The sequence below is a fragment of the Staurois parvus genome, unplaced genomic scaffold, assembly GCF_062004578.1.
Source record: "Staurois parvus isolate SC_StPar_1 unplaced genomic scaffold, SC_StPar_1.0 ptg000126l, whole genome shotgun sequence".
NCBI classification, from domain to species: domain Eukaryota; kingdom Metazoa; phylum Chordata; class Amphibia; order Anura; family Ranidae; genus Staurois; species Staurois parvus.
In genome coordinates this window covers 1,965,242-1,985,633 of record NW_028317922.1, presented here as the reverse complement: position 1 = coordinate 1,985,633, position 20,392 = coordinate 1,965,242, and the positions used below count along the sequence as shown (strand labels likewise).

Genomic DNA, 20,392 nt, shown 5'->3' with positions numbered 1-20,392 from the left:
TACTGCAGTAACTGGCATCTTTCCCTGCTGACTGCATGCAAATTAGGATAGTGGAGGAGCCTTCTGCTCTGGGATACAGCCTGGACCTGCAGGGACTTGGTTGAAGTTCTGGGAAAGTCCTGCAGGATCTGGGACAGTTGGGAGGTATGACAATACCTATAATAATTTTTTTTTGTTTGCCTATCCATGGCTGCATACGAATGAGGGTAACAATGTATACTGACATGTATGCACCAGGAAAAAATGTGTTATCTGCAGTAACCAATCAAGTTTCAACTGTCACTTTTCTAGTAACAATTGCTATGAACAACTTTATTTCAACTCATTTATTCAAACAAGTCCTTGACAGGTTAACATAACTTTTTGTAATTACAGATATCATGCTGGTAGATCAGAGAAAGCAGCTGGCAGAAACGCTTGGATAAATTGTGTACAACTTCATATAAATAAATTGACCTGCTAAATTAAATTACATAAAGTGACATGAATTCAGTCCTGTGTTATTCAATCCTCTGTCCTACACATTTTGTCACAAATGATATTGTCGTGTGCCCCAACGTCATTTATGATGAAATGCGTAGGGAGGAGCTTACGCTAGTTACGTCATCATGCAGGTTACTACAAGGAAATAGCCCAGATTGGCTCCTGAGACTGGTATTATTTATTTACAAGCTTTTGTATTGTTCATGACATGTCAGTGGTTTCATTATCTTTTATTAATAAATACAAAGCCTGCGGTTTTAGGCTATGTGAGTCTCCTCACTTCTTTTTCATGTCACAAGTGACACCTAGCTTTATTGGATGTAATACTCAATTGATATTGAGGAGAGGAATCAAGGAGATTTCAAACAGGATGTTCGCTTCTGATGACCACACATGGAGAGGCTAAGGAGTTACAAGATTCATTGCAGATACTTTAAATAAAAGCCTTTCTGACTTTTTTTCTGTCCAAAAGAAAGAGTACACATGCTCTGATAACACGTCTTGAATACTATGCTGGTGGTGCACTTTGGTGTTTGGAAGACATGTGGATGCACAAGGATCCTTCTTGTTTTTATTACGTCGCACAATATCACTGGGACTATAATTTTTTAATACATTTTTTACATATCTACACTGTTTCTTTAATTTCTTATATATTGTGTTATTTACACAGGATTGAATTCATGTCACTGTATGTAATTTGATTTAGCGTGGCAATTTATTTATATTAACTGTCTGAGGCACTATGGGGGAGATTTGACCCTCATTTTCTGTTTTGGTGACAACATTGTCAACTTCTCCAATCAGAAAACAGCAATAAAAATCTAACAGGAATTCTAGCCTTCCCCTACTCTGCTTTAAAAAAGTGTTTGTTTTATTGCTGTCTGTGAATCTCAAAGATTTTGCCTCACATGCTATCCTAGACACAGTTTGTTATTAACCACTTGCCTATCGGGCACTCCACCCCCCCCCTTCCTACCCAGGCCAATTTTCAGCTTTCAGCACTGTTGCACTTTGAATGACAATTGCACGGTCATGCAACATTGTAGAGCTTTCTTTTGGTGGTATTTAATCGCCACTGGGAATTTTATTTTTTGCACTGTAAATTAAAAAAAAAAAAAGAGTACAAAATTTTAAAAAAGGTGTTCTTTGTTTCTATTATAAAATTTTGTAAACAGGTAATTTTTCTCCTTCACTGATGTGCATTGATGAGGCAGCACTGATACATTACATCTATTGATATTTTTGTTAAATAGATGACTATAACTGAAAAGGCAAAAGTTTATTGCGTTGTTATCCAAGTACACTGCTCAAAAAAAATTAAAGGAACACTTTGAAAACACATCAGATCTCAATGGGGAAAAATATCATGCTGGATATCTATACTGGTATGGACTGGGTAATGTGTTAGGAACGTAAGGATGCCCCATTGTTTGATGGAAATAAAAATGATCAACCTACAGCGGACTGAATTCAAACCCTGAAAATCAAAGTGAAAAAAATTATGCAGCAGGCTAGTTCATTATGCTGAGATTTCATTGCAGCAACTCAAAATGGTACTCAGTAATTTGTATTACTCACACATGCTCGTATGCATGCCTGACAACGTCGGCGCATGCTCCTAATGAGACGACAGATGGTGTCCTGGGGTATTTTCTCCAAGATCTGGACCAGAGCATCACTGAGCTCCTGGACAGTCTGAGGTGCAACCTAGTGGTGTCAGATGGAAAGAAACATGATATCCCAGAGGTGTTCTATTGGATGTAGGTCAGGCGAGTGTGGGGGCTATTCAATGGTATCAATTTGTTCATCCTCTAGGAACTGCCTGCATACTCTCGCCACATGAGGCCAGGCATTGTTGTACACTAGGAGGAACCCAGGACCCACTGCACCAGTGTAGGGTCTGACAATGGGTCCAAGGATTTCATCCTGATACCTAATGGCAGTCAGGGTGCCATTGTCTAGCCTGTCTGTGCGTCCCACCATGGATATGCCTCCCCAGACCATCACTGACCCGCCACCAAATTGGTCATGCTGAACAATGTTACAGGCAGCATAACATTCTCCAGACCCTTTCACATCTGTCACATGTGCTCAGGGTGAACCTGCTCTACTCTGTGAAAAGCACAGGGCGCCAGTGGCAGATCTGCCATTTCTGGTGTTCAATGGCAAATACTAATTGAGCTCTATGGTGCCAGGCAGTGAGCACAGGGCCCACTAGAGGATGTTGGGCCCTGAGGCCACCCTCATGAAGTCTGTTTCTGATTGTTTGGTCAGAGACATTCACACCAGTGGCCTGCTGGAGGTCATTTTGTAGGGCTCTGGCAGTGCTCATCCTGTTCCTCCTTCCACAAAGGAGCAGATACCGGTCCTGCTGATGGGTTAAGGACCTTCTACGGCCCTGTCCAGCTCTCCTAGAGTAACTGCCTGTCTCCTGGAATCAGTCTTGAGACTGTGCTGGGAGACACAACAAACCTTCTCTGCCATCCTGGAGGAGTTGGACTGCCTGTGCAACCTCCGTAGGGTCCAGGTATCACCTCATGCGAACAGTAGTGACACTAACTGTAGCCAAATGCAAAACTAGTGAAAAACTGTAAGAAAAGATGAGTATGGAAAAAATGTCAGTGGCCACCACCTTTAAAACCATTCCTGTTTTTGGGGTCGTCTCCTTGTTGCACATCTAGAGCACCTGTTAATTTCATTACCACCAAAGCAGCTGAAACTGATTACCAACCTCCTTCTGCTACCTAACTGACCAGATCAATATCCCAGGAGTTTAATTGACTTGATGCTATACTATGATCTGATTAAAAAGTGTTCTTTTCATTTTTTTGAGCAGTGTATATCACCTTTACCTGTAGACACTGTTTGAATAAACATCTGTTTGCCTGTTCAAATATGTTGAAAACATCAACAATTTCCACGGGGTGTACTTTTATTTTTTAAATGATTGTATGTGCATTTAGCTAGTTACCTGGAGTTTTCACCTAAACTGGTTTAACTTGCTTCTTCACATTGACTTGAATGCAGAAGAGAATCCAATTTAATGTGTATTTAGCACTTTGGCCTCCACAGAAAACAATAGGCAGTCATGGTATAAATGCTGCAGCTAACATTTGCCTTGACACACCATCACACCCCATCCTCAAATGCTCAGTAACATGCCTCACAAACACCTAAAATAACATGAACTGCAGTGTGTAAAACCCTTAAGACAGTTTATAAAAAAAAAGGAATCTAAAAAAGAAATCTAGGTAGTGTTAACATAGCTATCTTTCCCCAGGCACCCCTCTCCTGTTTTGTGGCATCGCAACAGAAATTGGGCTCTCTACAGTACATAGTTATAGCTACAGACTTCCCTAGACAACATGTCCTATGGTTATTTGACCACTCCAGAAGGTTTTGGCCCCATCATGACCAGGGCATTATTTGCTATTCAGCACTGTGCAATTTTAACTGGCTATTGCGCGGAAATACAACACTGTATGCAAATGAAATTTATATACATTTTTTACACAAATAGAGCTTTCTTTTGGTGGTGTTTGACCACCACTGGGTTTTTCATTTTTCATTATATAAAGGAAAAGAGACCGAAGTTTTTGAATAGAAAACAATGTTTTACTTTCTGTTATAAAACGTATCCAATAAAAAAACAAATTTCTTCATAAATATAAGCCAAGATATATTCTGTTACATGCCTTTTGTATGAAAAAAATCCTAATTAGTGTATAATAATTGCTTTGTATGAAAGTTATAGCATCTATAAAAGATGGTATATATACTGGAATTTACGCAGTTATGACACTATACTGGTAATGGCAGCGATCAGCGACTTAAAATGGAACTGTGATAGCGTGGTGGGTAGTTTGGTGCTAACAGACCCTTTCTGGAAAGTATATGGACACTGACATCAATAGTGACACACATTGGGTGGGAGGTCTTGTCATTCAAATAATGCTAGCACTATCCCTAAAAGAGACCTGTAGACAACAATGGAGTATTTTGTAAAGCCCCCCCCCCCAAAAGGAAAAGGGGGAAGGGAATTATGGAACAGTGGGGAATTTTAAAGGTGCTCTGTTACTCCACATAAGAACCCATATATATGGTATAAAAACAGTTTTATTTATACAAAATCAAAACAAGATAAATATCTTTAAGTTGTATACAGACATTCCATATAAGCTAAAATGCAAGCTGGGAATACATATATTTTTGAGCAAATAGAAGGACGAACCAACGTGTTTCGCCCAGAGAAGAGCTTCTTAAGGATCCACTTCATTCTATATGTTTTTGGTAATATTGTAGCTGATAAACAATATGAATAAAAATTTGTATTAATCGCACATGACAGAAAATAATAAAAACATCTGCAAACAATAGCCTATACAAAACATAGTACGCAGTGACAGGGAGAACATGCAAACTTCAGGCAGGTGGTGCCGTTGCTGGGATTCAAACAAACGACGCTAGTACTGCCAGGCGGATGTGCTAACCATTTAGCCACTGTGCTGCCCCAAATTTCTTAATTATTTTCTTTTTTGCAAGAACAAGGGCTGCTCCATATCCCAGACTATTTATGTTCTCCTCAGCCACCTACCGGGCATACCTCACCAGAGATTTGCTGAAACCCAATAAATATTTAGGCTGTCTATTTGACTTTCGCAGCCCTCTATGTTCTGTAAGCCTCCAGAATGCAGAAGAAAACAATCAAACCTCCAGCCTGTGAAATCTAGAACAGCACAGAGAAATCAATAGCAGTTTCAATGGTTGCAGATGAGCCAAATGTACCTATCATCCTAGCAACCCACCTAGGAGGGCACTACAAAAACAAAGTGCACGTATCTGTTTTTATAGCTCTTAACTTTCCCTCATTTGGAGGGACTGTCCCTCTTTTGAGACCAAATCCTTCTGTCCTTGGTGCAGCGTCCCTTGTCCCTCATTTTGGTGTGACGTGTACAGGTCTGTACAAAAATGTCCTTTCATTGGTGGTCAGTGGCAGTAATATTACTCCTCCCCCTCAGTTTTATTGCTGGTCCATGGCAGTAATATTACCCCTTCGCTCTCCAATTCATTGGAGGTAAGTGGCAGTAATAATACCCTTCCCCCCTCCATTTCATTGGTGGTCAGTGGTGGTGATAAAGCTTTGGTTGGTGGTTTTCTTCACTCCCCTGTTGCTGCATCTCTCCTCCACATGTCAGCCTGGCCTATAGTTCTAGTGTGGGGTGGGAATGACTGCAGTTTTTTTCAGTGCTGGTATGCAGAGAGAACATTCCAGAACCCACCTACCACTCTGCACTAATACCGAGTGTCCCAAGTCCTGGTCTGTTCCACATAGTTTCCAACATTAGAAAAATGTTTAGGGATTCTTTTTGTTGTCTGTATGTCCAGAAAGCCAGTGTAGTATGCTAATTAGGGGTGGGGCATTCATTTATGGGTGTGGTTTATCCTGGAAGGAAAAGGTGGCGTCACGCTTCGCAAGCCACAATGCACAATTGGTGTATGTTAAATAACGTTAATTAGTGTGTATGGCTAAATAGAGAGATTTTCTTGGGCTCCCCATAACCAATTTTGCCATCCACCCCAACATCCCAAAAAACAAATACACACACACATAAACTTATCTAAAAAAAATTTAATAATGTAAACATAAAAGAACTGGCCCACACTTATTCATTGGTTGCTAGAGGTTACTGCACATCATTACCGTTCACTAATTGGGTGCTAGAGGTTACTGCAGTTAATTCAGGAGAGGGTCAGGGACTGCAGGCAAAGTAAAGGAGTTGGTCAGAGACTGCAGGCGGAGTACTACAGGAGAGGGTCAGAGACTGCAGGCGTACTACTACAGGAGAGGGTCAGGGACTGCAGGCGTACTACAGGAGTGGGTTAAGGACTGCAGGAGTACCACAGGAGAGGGCCAGAGACTGCAAGGGTACTACAAGAAAGGATCAGACACCGCAGGAGTAGTACAGGAGAGGGTCAGAAACTACTACATATGAGGGTCAGAGACTGCAGGCATATGCGTGACCCCATAGAGTAGGTGAACGCATCAGGTGTTCCTATCCAAGTGACCCCATCAAAGAGTTTGGTAGTAAGAACACAGAAGAGATCTTTCAGCTGCAGCTGCTCTTGTCACTGTCGCCTGCAGCTGAAATATTAGTTCTGTGTAGTAAGAGCTCAGAGAAGTATCAGCCAGCCTCCCCATCCACTACCTCTGGTCTTAAAAGACGACAAGCAGTGTCCCCAGGGAAGAGCTTACCTGGCTTGCTCCTTCATGCAGGCACAAACTTTCCCAAGAAGGCTGCACAGCGCACACTGTGGCAGGATCCTCTACTGTTCACACTTGTTCAGCAGTTCCCTCATGGCTGACAGAAGTGCAGATCCCGAGGGGGCTCAATGGGGGAACACTACAGGCAGACTGGGGACTACTTTTCCATATTCAGGTGCGGCAGACTAATCTGTAGCACAGAAACTACCGTGAATTAAACTAATGTCCTGGACACTTCTAAATCAATCTGCCGGAGCAATCCGGCGGATTGAGACAACAGTGGCCAGGAGTTTAGTTAAAAGAAACAGTGGCACTGAAGATTACTCTGTCAAAAATGGAAAAAGCCCCCAGCCTGCTGCAGCCCCCCTTCTCGCTGAGCAAATGGAACTGTTGCAGAAGTTAGGAAGCCCTTTCTGCGGCTGCCCTAGGATTGCCACCTCATCCCTTTAAAACCCAACACATATTAAGTGCACAGGTTCTGAGGCTAATTTAAAGCGGAGTTCCACTCAACCTATCCAAAAAAAAAAATCAGCAGCTACAAAAACTGTACAAAAACAGCCACTTACCTGTCCCAGGATCCCATGGTGAGTCCCCCGCAGCTCGTTTCATTGGCCGTCCTGTATTCCAGGAGGCCGGCAACTTCAGTGTGGGCACCCGGCTGTGACAGCTTGCAGCTTCACAGCTGAGTACCCACTGCGCATGTGTGAGTAGCACTGCGCTTCATGAATGGTCCTGTAGTCTGCTGGGACCTGTCACGTCCCAAAAGACTACAGGGAGGGAGGGCACCTTCCGTTTCCGTACCTGCTCTCCCCCGCTCCCCAAAGGTGCCAATCCTTAATGGGGAGAGGGGGAGCAGTCCTTAAAGCGGAATTTCCCCCTTTTGGGTAGAGCTCCGCTTTAATGCACATCAGGCGCTATGTGATTTTAATTACCACATTAATCAGCCCCAGAACCTATGTAATAAATATATGTTAAGTTTTAAAGGGATGAGGTGGCAACACTAGGCTGCCCCCACCCTGATCTCCAATTTTCGGGACATCATTTAAATGATCGGTACTATCCTGGGCAATCAGTGACAGTTGGCAACTATAGTTCCTCAAAATCTAGGACACTGGGCAAATGATTTGTACAATTGTTAGCAGACACCTTCCAGAGGGAACACCTACTCTGGTGACAAGGAATTTCCTTTTGCTTTGGAGAGATTTCCTCTCACTTCCTGTTGTGTCGCTGAAAAAGAGTGATGGGAAATCTCCCCAATGGGACACAGACTGCACAACATTCAAAACAAAACCAGTCCTGGCTAGAGACAACTTCAGGGGTGGTAATTTGCATTCAGAACCACAGCGAACCCAGGACTTCCTCCACAGCACCCATTCATTGCTTTCATTTACTCAGCGGGAAATAAAGGACTCTGGAATCCTAGGCTGCAGTTGTCCTGTGGGTGTGCATTATATTACCACATTAACTCTTAAAATCACAAAAGAAAAAACACATGTACTGCAGCTTATCCACGTTCTTGATTCCTGCCAGATACCAACATGGCTTCCACGGTGATCGCGGCTTGACGTAGAAGTACTGAGCCGAGTGAACGATGAGATTGGTAATCCTCGCAGGGGCTGCACGCCGAACGCCTCGTTCCAAACCCAAAGCAGAGAAGGCCGGATGTTAGGCTGCTCTGTGATCACGTGATCTCGCCACGCGTGGGCCCTTCCCTGTGTTATGCCGGGAGAGCAATACAGTGCGGCGAGTTAACCCTTCTAGGGCCAGGCAGACCGTGCTTTGCGTATGTGTATAGGGGGGGAGCGGCTTCGTGATTAACCAGTTCACTGCCAGCCGTGATATGCATGTACCATGTGTGTTCCAAGAGCAGTTATCGTATATCTTTGGGCTAATTTAACAAAAGAGCCATGTGCAGAAGTGTATACCAACCAATCTGCAGAAACCTTTTACTGTAGTGCTGGAAAGTGAAGCCTTCCTGGCTAGGGAGGATAGGCCATTTGTAGTGATTGGTACCTAGTAGGAGGATGGAGTGACTACTTTTTACCGGTATATACATATTATCATCTCTGTGGATACTCAATTTTCTTTTCCCAACAGTTAAATATTCCTGAAAGAAAATGTCTGGAATAAAAAGAACCATTGAAGGCAAGGACCCGGATTATGAAGATATATCGGTCGTTCATCAGAACAAGCGGCATAAGGCCATTGAAACATCAGGTAGATAAAGAAATCGTTCTTTCCAGCAGATTTTCATTCTCAAAGCACTGGGTACTCAGCTGGCTAAGGGGGATTACAAAGAGTGGCGTAGGATCTGTTTCTGCACCACTCTTTTAAGATGAGCAAATTTAGCTTAGAATTAAATGCTAAACTTTCCTGTCCTTCAGTGGTCCTTGTTACTTACCTGTCCTTCAGTGGTCCTCGTCACTTACCTGTCCTTCAGTGGTCCCCGTCACTTACCTGTCCTTCACTGGTCCCTGTCCCTTACCTGTCCTTCAGTGGTCCCCGTCCCTTACCTGTCCTTCAGTGGTCCTCGTCACTTTCCTGTCCTTTAGTGGTCCTCGTCTCTTACCTGTCCTTCAGTGGTCCTCGTCTCTTACCTGTCCTTCAGTGGTCCTCGTCTCTTACCTGTCCTTCAGTGGTCCTCGTCTCTTACCTGTCCTTCAGTGGTCCTCGTCTCTTACCTGTCCTTCAGTGGTCCGCGTCACTTACCTGTCCTTCAGTGGTCCCCGTCACTTACCTGTCCTTCAGTGGTCCCCGTCACTTACCTGTCCTTCAGTGGTCCCCGTCCCTCACCTGTCCTTCAGTGGTCCCCGTCCCTCACCTGTCCTTCAGTGGTCCCAGTCCCTCACCTGTCCTTCAGTGGTCCCCGTCCCTCACCTGTCCTTCAGTGGTCCCCGTCCCTCACCTGTCCTTCAGTGGTCCCCCGTCCCTCACCTGTCCTTCAGTGGTCCCCCGTCCCTCACCTGTCCTTCAGTGGTCCCCCGTCCCTCACCTGTCCTTCAGTGGTTCTCGTCCCTCACCTGTCCTTCAGTGGTTCTCGTCCCTCACCTGTCCTTCAGTGGTTCTCGTCCCTTACCTGTCCTTCAGTGGTTCTCGTCCCTTACCTGTCCTTCAGTGGTGCCCGTCCCTTACCTGTCCTTCAGTGGTCCCCATCCCTTGCCTGCACCGGCATCCTCCTCTGGGTTCCGGTCTTTGGCTGTTTTTCATTGACCAACGTGGGATGATGTCACTCGTGCACATATGCAGGATCTCAGGGATCATGCCTGTGATGTAAGCTGAGCTGGGCAGTTAGGTGAATTTTATTGCAGAAGAGACATTGGGGGAGATTTACTAAAACTGGAGCACGCAGAATCTGGTATAGCTGTGCAAAGTAACCAACTGGCTTTTAAAGGATTTTTGGACAAAAATAATTAATGCACATTTTTTTGCAGGTAAAAAAAATGTGCATTTATTATTTTGTCCAAAGGAGCCTGGAGAGTATTGCACCAGCGATCAGTAGATCGCTGATGCTATGCAGGTCTCCTGCAGACCCGTCAGAATATCTGCCATACGAGATGTATGGCCAAGCAGATATTCTGACAGAAAGCTTCAGTGAACTACCACAACGCTCCACAGCACGGTGGTAGTTCATTGAAAATTACAAGCCCACAGCCGTTAAGGCTGTCGGGACTTGCAGTTCATTAATTCACGTAAGTTCATGAATGAAAGACGTGGCTATGTGGGCGGAGCCACACTGTTTTCAAATTTGACAGATAGACAATACGGGGAGAAGTCTCCCCGTACTATCAGAGGGAGGGGGGGGTGGTGGGCGCTACTGAGGCTATGGGAACACGTAACATGTCCCCAAAGGTGAACTTCAAAGGTTTAACTTCAGCTTGTTCAATTAAGCTTTGAAAAAACCTGGAAGCTGGTTACTATGCATCAGTTTTATTAAATCTTCCCTCTTGCATGTCTCTTCTGCAATTAATAGTCTTCCTCAGGGATACGCAAATCATATTGCCCGATGCCCTGAACATACAGTTCCAAGTGCCAAGCAGGTGTTTTTTTTGTTTTTATTTATTTTTTTATATTTAGCCCTGCTTCTGGCAAGTAGCCTCTTTAGCCTGGTTCACACACGTGTGCTGAAATCAATGCTCCTTTGTGAATACCATTTCCGTTTCTGTGTGACTTTAGTACATGTGCGATTTTGCCAGCTCTCTCTCTCTACAACTGCCTTCCATTGACTTAAATTTTTTTTAAAAATCCGATTGACTTCAATGCATAATCGAGTCCCATTGACTGCAATTTAAAAAGCAATCCCATTGACTTCAATGCATAATCGTGTCCCATTGACTTCAATGCAAAAACGCCACTCTACTGTATTGCTTGCGAGCCTGGAATGCACCGCTACAAACTCCCACAGGACCCTTTTTGTAATAGCACTCAAAATGCAATGCTTGTGGATCGCATCTGTGTGAACCAACTCAGTAGGAACACATAATATCTAGCCTGTTATGCGAATCTGTGCATTTGAAAGCACATCCAGAATCGCATGTGTGAACCAGGGTGGCTTCATTCACAGCTGGGCATTTTGGCATCGCGGCAGAATCTCTGCGATTCTGCCCGCGTCTGCAAAACAGGTTCATGTGCCATATTTTTTAATGGCACCTAAAACGTGCCTCAAAAGCTCCTGCTTAGGGTGACAAGCTTCATATGATGCGAATGGCATGACAATCGCAGCAAATTGAATTGTGTGAAGCTTATCGCCCCAAAAGAAGCTCCTGCTACTTTTTGGAAAACAAGCTTCATATGATGCAATTTGACGCGATTGCCACACAGTAAATTACATGACAATCACGGCAAAAGCGCACCGCATTTTAGGTGCCATTCGAAATTACATTTAAGCAAGTGTTTTGAGGGTGCAACAGAATCGCAGTAATTCTGCTGCAATCCCAAAACACCCAGGTGTGAACATGGCTTAATGGAGCGGAAAGGAGCTTGATTTGGCTGCTCAGCAGACACTAGTACTGAGCACCGAAGTGTTTCCGTATGCAAGGGTAAACTGTTTTTTTTTTTTTTTTTTTTCTCATTGGGGCCGGCACTTCATTACTCACTCAGCAGATTCACTTCTCCTGAGTATTAAGAGAGCCTGACACTCCCCTTTCCTGACGAGCACCCAATCGGTGCTCATCACTCTGCCCTCCCTGCTAGTCTCTGGGTGTAGTGCTAAAGACAGACAAGGAGGTGAGTAAATATACACAGCGTAATGTTAAAAACATTAAAATCAGTCTGTATATGCAGTAAAGCATGCTTGTTACACTCACTGTGGATCCTAAGGGGTTAATTCTCCACATTGTGCAAAAAGACTGTTTGATCCTGATTTCTCTGAGGTCCCCCTCTTATCTCCTGATAAGACATATCGTGTGGAGTTACTCAGCACATGCTCAGTTTGGTGTGTATTGCTAGAGAGGGTTTTTTTTTTTTTTTTTTTTTTACTTGGGAGTGTGCATGTGAGTAGCACAGGGCCAATCAGCACTGTCCAGACAGAGGACAGGGGTCCTGCATCCTCATAGAGCAGGGGTAGGCAACCTGTGGCTCTCTAGTTGTTGTGGAACTACATTTCCAATGAGGCATTGCAAAGATTACAAAACTGACAGTTACAGCTATGACTTGCAGAGGCATGATGGAACTTGTAGTCCTGCGGCTCTCAGGTTGCCTACCCCTGTCCTAGAGCAAAATGAAAACTCATTCTACAAACTTTAACGTGCTCTGCTGGACACTGATAGAAGTCACAAGACTGCTCTAACTGCTGATGAGAAAAGGTATTTAGCAGTTTAAATCTACTAAAATAATTGCACTTCCATGTTCTGTGTACTGTGGGAGACCAGATATAGTGAATGTAGGGTCCTGGGTTTAGTAACACTTTAAGTGCCGGTTCACATATATGCATATTGGATGTGGTTTGAACGATATCTAGTCCACATGACGTGAAAAAAACATTGCTTCCTATGGTGCCTTTTCACCTGTGTCTGGTGCACTGGCAGTGCGGATTCAGTGCGGTTTGAAAAAGAATCTTGTACAATTTCTGAGCAGTGCCTTCAGGTTCACGTGCGGATTACAGGCTATTGACTTCTATGGGAACCGTTTCTAAAGTGCATGTGTGAACAGGATAAGATCCTGACCTAATCCTGTCCTGAACCTGATGTAAACCTGACTTAAACCAGTGAACAACGACCTAATCCTGTCCTGAACCTGATGTAAACCTGACTTAAACCAGTGAACAACTACTGTATCAATTAGCTGTGAAACCGAAGCTTCAATCCGCACCGCACGTGTGAATCGGCTCTAAAAGTTTAATTTGCCATAAATCCCCTTTCGTTTTTAAAAGGCCCAGACATTTCTAAAAGCACCTCTGCCTAATGAAAAAGCAACCCTTTATATAATGGGACACCAATTGAGTCCCTTGGACAAGTAGTCTGTTAAATAATTTCCATACCCCTGCTGCCTGCCCGAGGCTTGTCTTAGTGGAACTTCAGTTATGTTTTAACAAAAGGGCGCAAGCCCCTCTGTTATTTGGCGTGATCTGCTCCCTGTTGTATGCTTGCTCCGATTCCCCTGGCCATCCCTGTTCAGCTAGGATCAGAACGGAGGAGGAGGAGTTCTACAGTGAGATGGATGTGAGCTGTCTCCAAAAGGTTCAAATCCTGTACGTCAGGTCCAAGCTAGTGGGATCTGTGGCAGGTTTCTATACTGATAACTGCCATGTACTTTTGGTTAATTAGATTTGATTAGTTAAACCCACGGCACTTTCTGTTTTACTATGAAAGAGAAACTGGTAGAGATAGACCTGAAACAGGCCTATCTGCTCTTTTAATGTGGTGCACGCTACTTTCACTTGTTTCCTGTATCAACATATTAGTGCAAGCTTAATTAACCAATTTTTTTAAGTTCTAGCATATGCTATGAGCTTTGAGGATGAATTGCTGCACAGTACCTACAGAGGTTGTTAAAGTTTTAGGAAAGTCTAAAATAAACAAAATTTAAAGCCCTTCACATTCACATGACCACACAGCTCTGTCTTGTGCCATTGAGAGGCCTGACAACTGAATGGACTGAGCCATGACATCACCCATCAGCTTTCAGTGTGCCATCCATTGTCGAGGGGGAGAGAGAGTTCCCTCCGATCAGCTTCAGCAAGCCTCTCGCTGACGCACAACAAATAGAGCTGTATGGTTACATATTTCCTCGGAGAACTGAAAACGGGTATTTACACTAATTTAGTGCAAACAGCAGTGGGGAGGCACCTCTTTAAACCTTGTTTACTTATGCCTTTACTTTAGGGACTTGTTTTAAAACTCATTTACTGCTTGGTAAAGGGTACTTAAAGCCAAGAACAAAAATTGTGTACAATATAGCTTTCAAGTCATTACAATTGTTGGTTGCATTCCTTTTTAAAGTACAGAAAAATGCCCATTAATCCTGCTAGAGTTCCAGTGCCCTTGTAACATCTGTACACTTTACCTTCTCCTTCTGTATTGGAGATGAGGCCAAGAGTGTAGTTTGTATTCCAAATCAGGTGAGCAGCCTAGGGTGACAACTCTGTTTCTCCACAAATATAGTGCAATCAGTGAGTGTTGTCTCCCTAGGACAGGATGTGTGTTATTGGCAAGTAAAAATACCAGAAAAAAACGAATGCAGCCATCACATCTAAGGACTGATTACAGTCCTTAGACATTTTGTTTTTAGGTTTAGATAAGCATAAGGGCTTTTTCAAGTTTGTATTAAAATCAATGTTTTTCTACAAGCCCTGCTAACACTGGAATGCAGGTGACAGCTGCATAAAATTGTTGCGTGGAAAAATTCAACAGGTTTGCATTTTTTCATAGCACTCCAGGTAAAAAAAAAAAGGTAAACTATGTCTTGCGTTGTAATAACGCAAGGTACTGCCCTCTGAAACCCTCCAGCACGGCCCTAAGCTAGTGTGAAGCAGTCTTAAACTCTTTCGCTACCACTGACGTATGTCATATGTCAGCAGCAATGGAGTGCTTTACGTACACACAGCTGGGAACGCATGTGAAACCTGACATGCCGATTGTTGGCTGTTCAGCCACTTGTTCACTTCCACAGAATAGTGCACTGCCCCATTTTGTTTCTGGGGCTCTGCTGTCCCAACTGTGGGCCTAGGACCCATATGGTGAGTGCCCTTGGGTAGAGGGGTTGCTGGAAAAGAAGCTAATGGTGGGTGCTGCTGGGTTAAGGTGTGACCCGAAAAGAAGTGAATGGAGCTCGATCTGCGCTTCATTAACTTTAATTGAAGACAAGTACATCACCGGGGTCTGATCAGAGAATCTGTCATATCAAAATGCTGTCACATATGGGACGTTTGGTTCCCTATATAAAAGTAAAGTTAAGTACATATACGAAAGTAAACACACGTGTAAGCATAAAAAAGCTGATTGCGTTACATATAGCTGGACATGACGAAGTGAGAGCAATAATTCTAGGGTCATTATTTATGGATACTCTGAACTAATGTCATGCATGGGCTTTTTAAAGTGATTCTTATGGAAAATTCCACAGGAGCTCTTAGTTTTAAGCCTGACATGTTTATTGTCTATTTACTCAGTGCAGCATCATCTTTTATATTTTACAAAAAAAAAAAATGAGTAATGTTCCCTAAAATTAACTTTAGTGTATTTTTTGCTATAAATACTAACCCCATTTTATTGCCAGGGTCTCTGGTTTCAGAAGATTTTGGTTTGGGGGGTTAACTAATGTTCCAGCCTAAAATTATTTTTTTAACGTGAAGGAAAAAAAAAACGGCTCTGAAGATTAAAGGGTTAAAGAGGAACTTCACCTGAATCATTAAAAATCAAAGGCACCTTTAAAACATTTGTGAAATGGCAAATTAAAACATAATTTCTGTGCTTCAGTGTTTTTATGTGCACTGTTCATATCCCTGTGGCCACTTACAGTAAGGGCAGAGGATTCTCTCTCTCCTTGGAATTCTGGAAGATCCCACACATGTACATTTAGTGCTCTAGATGAGAACCTTTTTGTTTATCAGAGAGAAAAAAAGCTTTGCCCTGGGATTCCATATCCAGATCTTTACTCCCATGAACTCCCTGGAAGGCACACTAGTGAGGTGGCCTTCCTAGGGGGCAACTGGGAAGCACTGGCTACGTCACAAGACTCCTAAGAAAAGGAGGAAATACAATTCCTACAAATGTAAGTTAACAAAACTTTTATTTTACAGTGCATGTAACATGATTACAGATCAACATACAACAAAGCTGCATGCATCCATGCTTTATAGTTTATGGATGAAATGTTCACTGGAACAATATGTAAACACTGTAATGGCCATACTGTTCACTTTAAGTTGCTCAAAGTGATTGGCTGAGTGCAGGAGCAAATGACTGCTGCCCAGTAGGGATGAGCTCAGGCATAATTCGGATCCTAGTCGAAACCCACATGAGTGAGCCCCCCAGGAAGCTGTAATCCGTATTGGTCCAATTGCTGGGAATACCTCAGATGCTTCTGATTGGCTTTGTGCAATGACCGTTTCCTAGCAGGATAGCTCACGTGGATTCAGACTATGATCTGAACACACCTAAGTTCATCCCTTTTGCCTAGATAGAAAGGGGCCAGCTGTAAATGTCTTCATGAAATAATGGCTACATATTGGATTGACTAGCATACAGCGGTTACAACTGGCACATATTTTTGTGAAATGGCATTTTTGTTCCCAAACGTATTAATTTGATTATCATTAGCACTATGTGCTACTGCTTGTTATCAATGTTTGTTGACTTTAAATGTCTTTTTATTTTCCTGCTGATATAGCTCGAGATGCTGCAATCTTGAAAATAGAATCAGTTGTTAAGGATCAGTTCGCTATTGAACTGAAGAATAAAGAACATGAGATTGAAGTTATTGATCAGGTAAGAATAACATAATGGTATCTGAAAATCTACTTGTGTTTTTTTAAAAATTAACCAATCAGTGAATCTTATGCACAAGATCTATTGGAGAATATTCCGCATGTATTTGTGCTCGTCTTATAAGACTAGCTTTAAGGGTCCTTTTTTTATATCTATATTCCCATCTCTGCATCATGTTGTTATTGTCTCTTCATGCTGCTAATGATTAGTGCAGAGACTGTAATAAATTTATGGTATTTTAGCAGAATCAGAGTGAGATACAGAGACTTATCTGTTTACATATTAAGGAGACTCCTAGGCTAAACAGGACATTCATTAATAAATACACCTGAAGAATAGCCATGTATTTGTTCTTTTGAATGCATTGACAGCTAGAGGCACCTTATATTTTGAGCTTCTATATTTCCTAAAAATGTATAACATAAGGACTCATAAGTATGGTATAACCACAGTGAGCTGCAAGTGAAGTCCCTAAAATGTATGTCACTGCAAAAAGAAAAGAAAAAAAAAGCATATTCAGTTCCTCTGCAATACATGATGATTTCTCCATGTTTTCTCTTTCTGCATGTACAGAAAAATACCTGCTGATCTGCCAGAAATCCAGTCAGCGGTAAACTTCCTGTTTGAGTTGACAACACAGTGTCTTGGTTAAACTGCAATCCTTACTAGGGTTACCAGTTAGACTATAAAACTCCTATCTTCCACCCCACTCCACGTACACACTTGTTTGGGGGATAGCCTACATCAGTGAGAACTGAGCTCCCAGCACTTGCCGCTACAAGAGTTTTACAAGCCTGATGATGTCACAGGAAGTTTATTGCCACAGGAACAAGATAAAACAAAAAAACGTAGGGACATGCTTAAGAAGGAAAAAGGGAGGTTTGGGGTAAATTATGGATACTGTCTGGACCTACATATTAAAATATGTAGTTATCTTGCACTCTTAAGGTAAAGCTGGCACAACAAAAACAGTCCAGCTAGTAAATTCTGAACCTTTTTCAGTTCCTTGCTAGGTAAAGGAGCCAGAATGAGGATGACAGCCCTGGAACCTGCATCAATCGAAGGCAGTGGCTCCTGTAGTTCATCATCACTGGTTCCCTTTAAAGAGAACCTATAAAACTTTTATGAACCTGTGGCGTGTACAGCCCATTATGTGCTGTGTACTCTATTCCCATGCTCTCTTCTTAAAAGCAATGTGTTAAATCAGGGCTGGCACTGTGCAAATGAGGCTGATATACTTCTAGTTCGGTGATGTCTCTGCCAATGGACGTGGGTGCATTCAGCTTCATAGACCTGTACCTAGAATTAGACTGGCTTTCTGGGACACTGTCCTCATTTTATTACAACCAGCCTAAGCTGAAAGGAAGAAGGTATCTTCTGGTGTGATGTCACTAAGATGTGTTGGCACTGGGGTTTAGTGGAAGTTAGAGTAAAACTCTAGCTGCTGCTGTTCAGCTGTGGGAAGAGTGGTTTCTTTATTCACTCAACAGTGGAATGGTGACAAACTAACATGATGTGAATTTTTGCATGCTTTAAAAGAATAAATCAGTAAAGTGAAAATATTCTTTCTAAAGCCTTACCTGTCCTCAAGCGTCTATAGCAGCAAGTTGCTTGTCAAAGTTCTTTGACCTTAGAAACATATAGGATTTATTGTGTGTGAGGTGTCAGACAAAATTGTCCTGTGCTATTTTGGCCCAATCTTATTCAGCATTCTTGTTGTTTGTTTCTTATTTAGAGGCTGAATGAAGCTAGACGTATGATGGATAAACTCAGAGCATACATTGTGGCTAATTATTATGCTTCTGCAGGGTTTAGTAAAGGACATGAGGTAAGCAAATTCTATTCAGGGATATTTAAAAGTTTAATCAACATTTTTAAAATTTTGTTATTACAGTAGATATTTTCTTGTATTCCCCAGGGCACCTCTGCATGTGATCCCACAATTCTAAATCATCCATCTATCAAAAAATTCTTGGAATCCCCTTCACGAGCTTCATCCCCTGCAAACCACCGTTCAGACACCCCTTCTGTCAGTAATTCGGAGACTGACTCTATATGTACTCACAGTGAGCTGCTAGATAAAGATTGTCATGGAGCTCCCAAAACTGGGCACAAAGAGACCTCTTCTGCAGAAGGAAAGCTGGGGAAGGTATGAATTTTGAGGTTTTAGTAGCATGCACCAAAAATAAATAAGTGCACATATGTAAGTATATCAGCATTTACATGTAAAACACATCTGGGGGAGACCATAAGTGTATTTTTCTAATCCATTGAAGGACACCTTATCTTTTGCTTTTAGGTTATACTGCCACTTACAGTACTGCTGTCATGGCTCACATTCTCCTCATGGCTGCATGCATTGTACGGTCTAACGGTGCAGCACTGGTCTGCAGCCTGGAATCCTGTTGCTTTGTACTCCTATTCTGTCATCGGAGTGTAGCTCCAGTGGGTGTGGCTTATTTTTTTGCCCTTTTGGCCAATGTTTTACTACAGTCCTTTAGAGCCACCAAGGCTGCAAAGACTTTCCTATTGCACCTGTTGTTCCAACTCTTTCTCTACCAAAATTGGAAATACCCTGCAAGCTGTTTGCTCCTCCCAAGTGCTTATTAGTTTTTACACATGTGGGAAAAATTTTCATCTGCAATCTCATGCCAGTACTGAAACAGTTTGGGATAGCACCATAGCATGCGTAGTAAATCCCCCTAATCTCTGTCTCCAGCCCCGCATCCTCTCTCTTCTCATTGGCTCGCTGGCTGCAGTTGACAGCAGTGGAAGCCAATGGCTGCCGCTTCTGTCTCAGCAAATGAGAGGGAGTCCCGGGCTAGCAGAGACTCCAGTGCGCATCGCTGGATCGAGAGGCAGCTTAGGTGAGTATTTGTGGTGGGGGATGCTGCACAGAAAAGGTTTTTTTCCTTCATGCATAGAATGCATGAAGGTAAAAAACCTTGAGCCTTTACATCCACTTTAATAAACTCCCACAGCTTCCAATATCATCTTTATGCTGATGACACCCAAATCTATCTCTCTACACCTCCACTCGCTCCTCTCCTCTTGCATTACTAACTGACATGGATGTCATACCACTTCCTCAAACCCAATCATTCTATAACCGACCTCATAAAGTCCTCCTCCCTAACACTTCCATCAGGATCAATACTACAAATACTACTGCTATCATTCACTTCCCTCATGCCAGGATACTGGGTGCACTTCTAGACTAGACCTTTCACCCCAAATCCAATCGCAGTCAAAAGCTTGTGGACTTCACTTCTAGCATCTCTAAAATACAACCCTTTTTAATCAATGAAACCACCAAGCTACTCATTCACTCCCTGGTTATCTCTTGCCTTGACTATGGCAACTCCCTCCTCATAGGCTTACCTTTACAAAGGATATCCTCCTTCAGTCTATCATGAATGCTGTTGCCAGACTTATCTACCTTAGCAACTGCTCATTGTCCGCCACTCCACTGGCTTCCGATTGGCCAAAAAATTTATTTAAAAATAATAACAACCTACAAAGCCATTCACAACTCTGCCCCAAGCTACAGCACCATGGCTTCTCTCAGGACCTCCTGCTCTTTTAACTTCCTAGTCTCCTTCTCTCATACTCGCCTCCAGAACTTCTCCAGAGCATCTCCCATCCTCTGCCACTCTCTACCTCACTCTGTCCGACTATGTCCTACTTAGTCCACCTTTAGGCGATCCCTGAAAACTCACTT

General features: G+C 42.9%; 1 protein-coding gene across 6 annotated transcripts in view; it reads left to right on the top strand.

Moving 5' to 3' along the window:
- Positions 1-8,375: 8,375 nt before the first annotated feature.
- Positions 8,376-20,392, top strand: part of YEATS2 (YEATS domain containing 2) — an 87,128-nt gene continuing 75,111 nt past the window's right edge. For 5 of the 6 annotated variants that reach the window (XM_089672341.1, XM_089672340.1, XM_089672339.1 and 2 more), the window contains exons 1-5: positions 8,376-8,531; positions 8,846-8,965; positions 16,574-16,671; positions 18,407-18,499; positions 18,590-18,820. In XM_089672341.1, coding sequence (XP_089528467.1) covers positions 8,866-8,965; positions 16,574-16,671; positions 18,407-18,499; positions 18,590-18,820 — 522 coding nt within the window. In that variant the 5' untranslated portion in view covers positions 8,376-8,531; positions 8,846-8,865. The remainder of the gene's footprint in view (positions 8,532-8,845; positions 8,966-16,573; positions 16,672-18,406; positions 18,500-18,589; positions 18,821-20,392) is intronic. The other variant, XM_089672337.1, reaches the window with a different exon arrangement.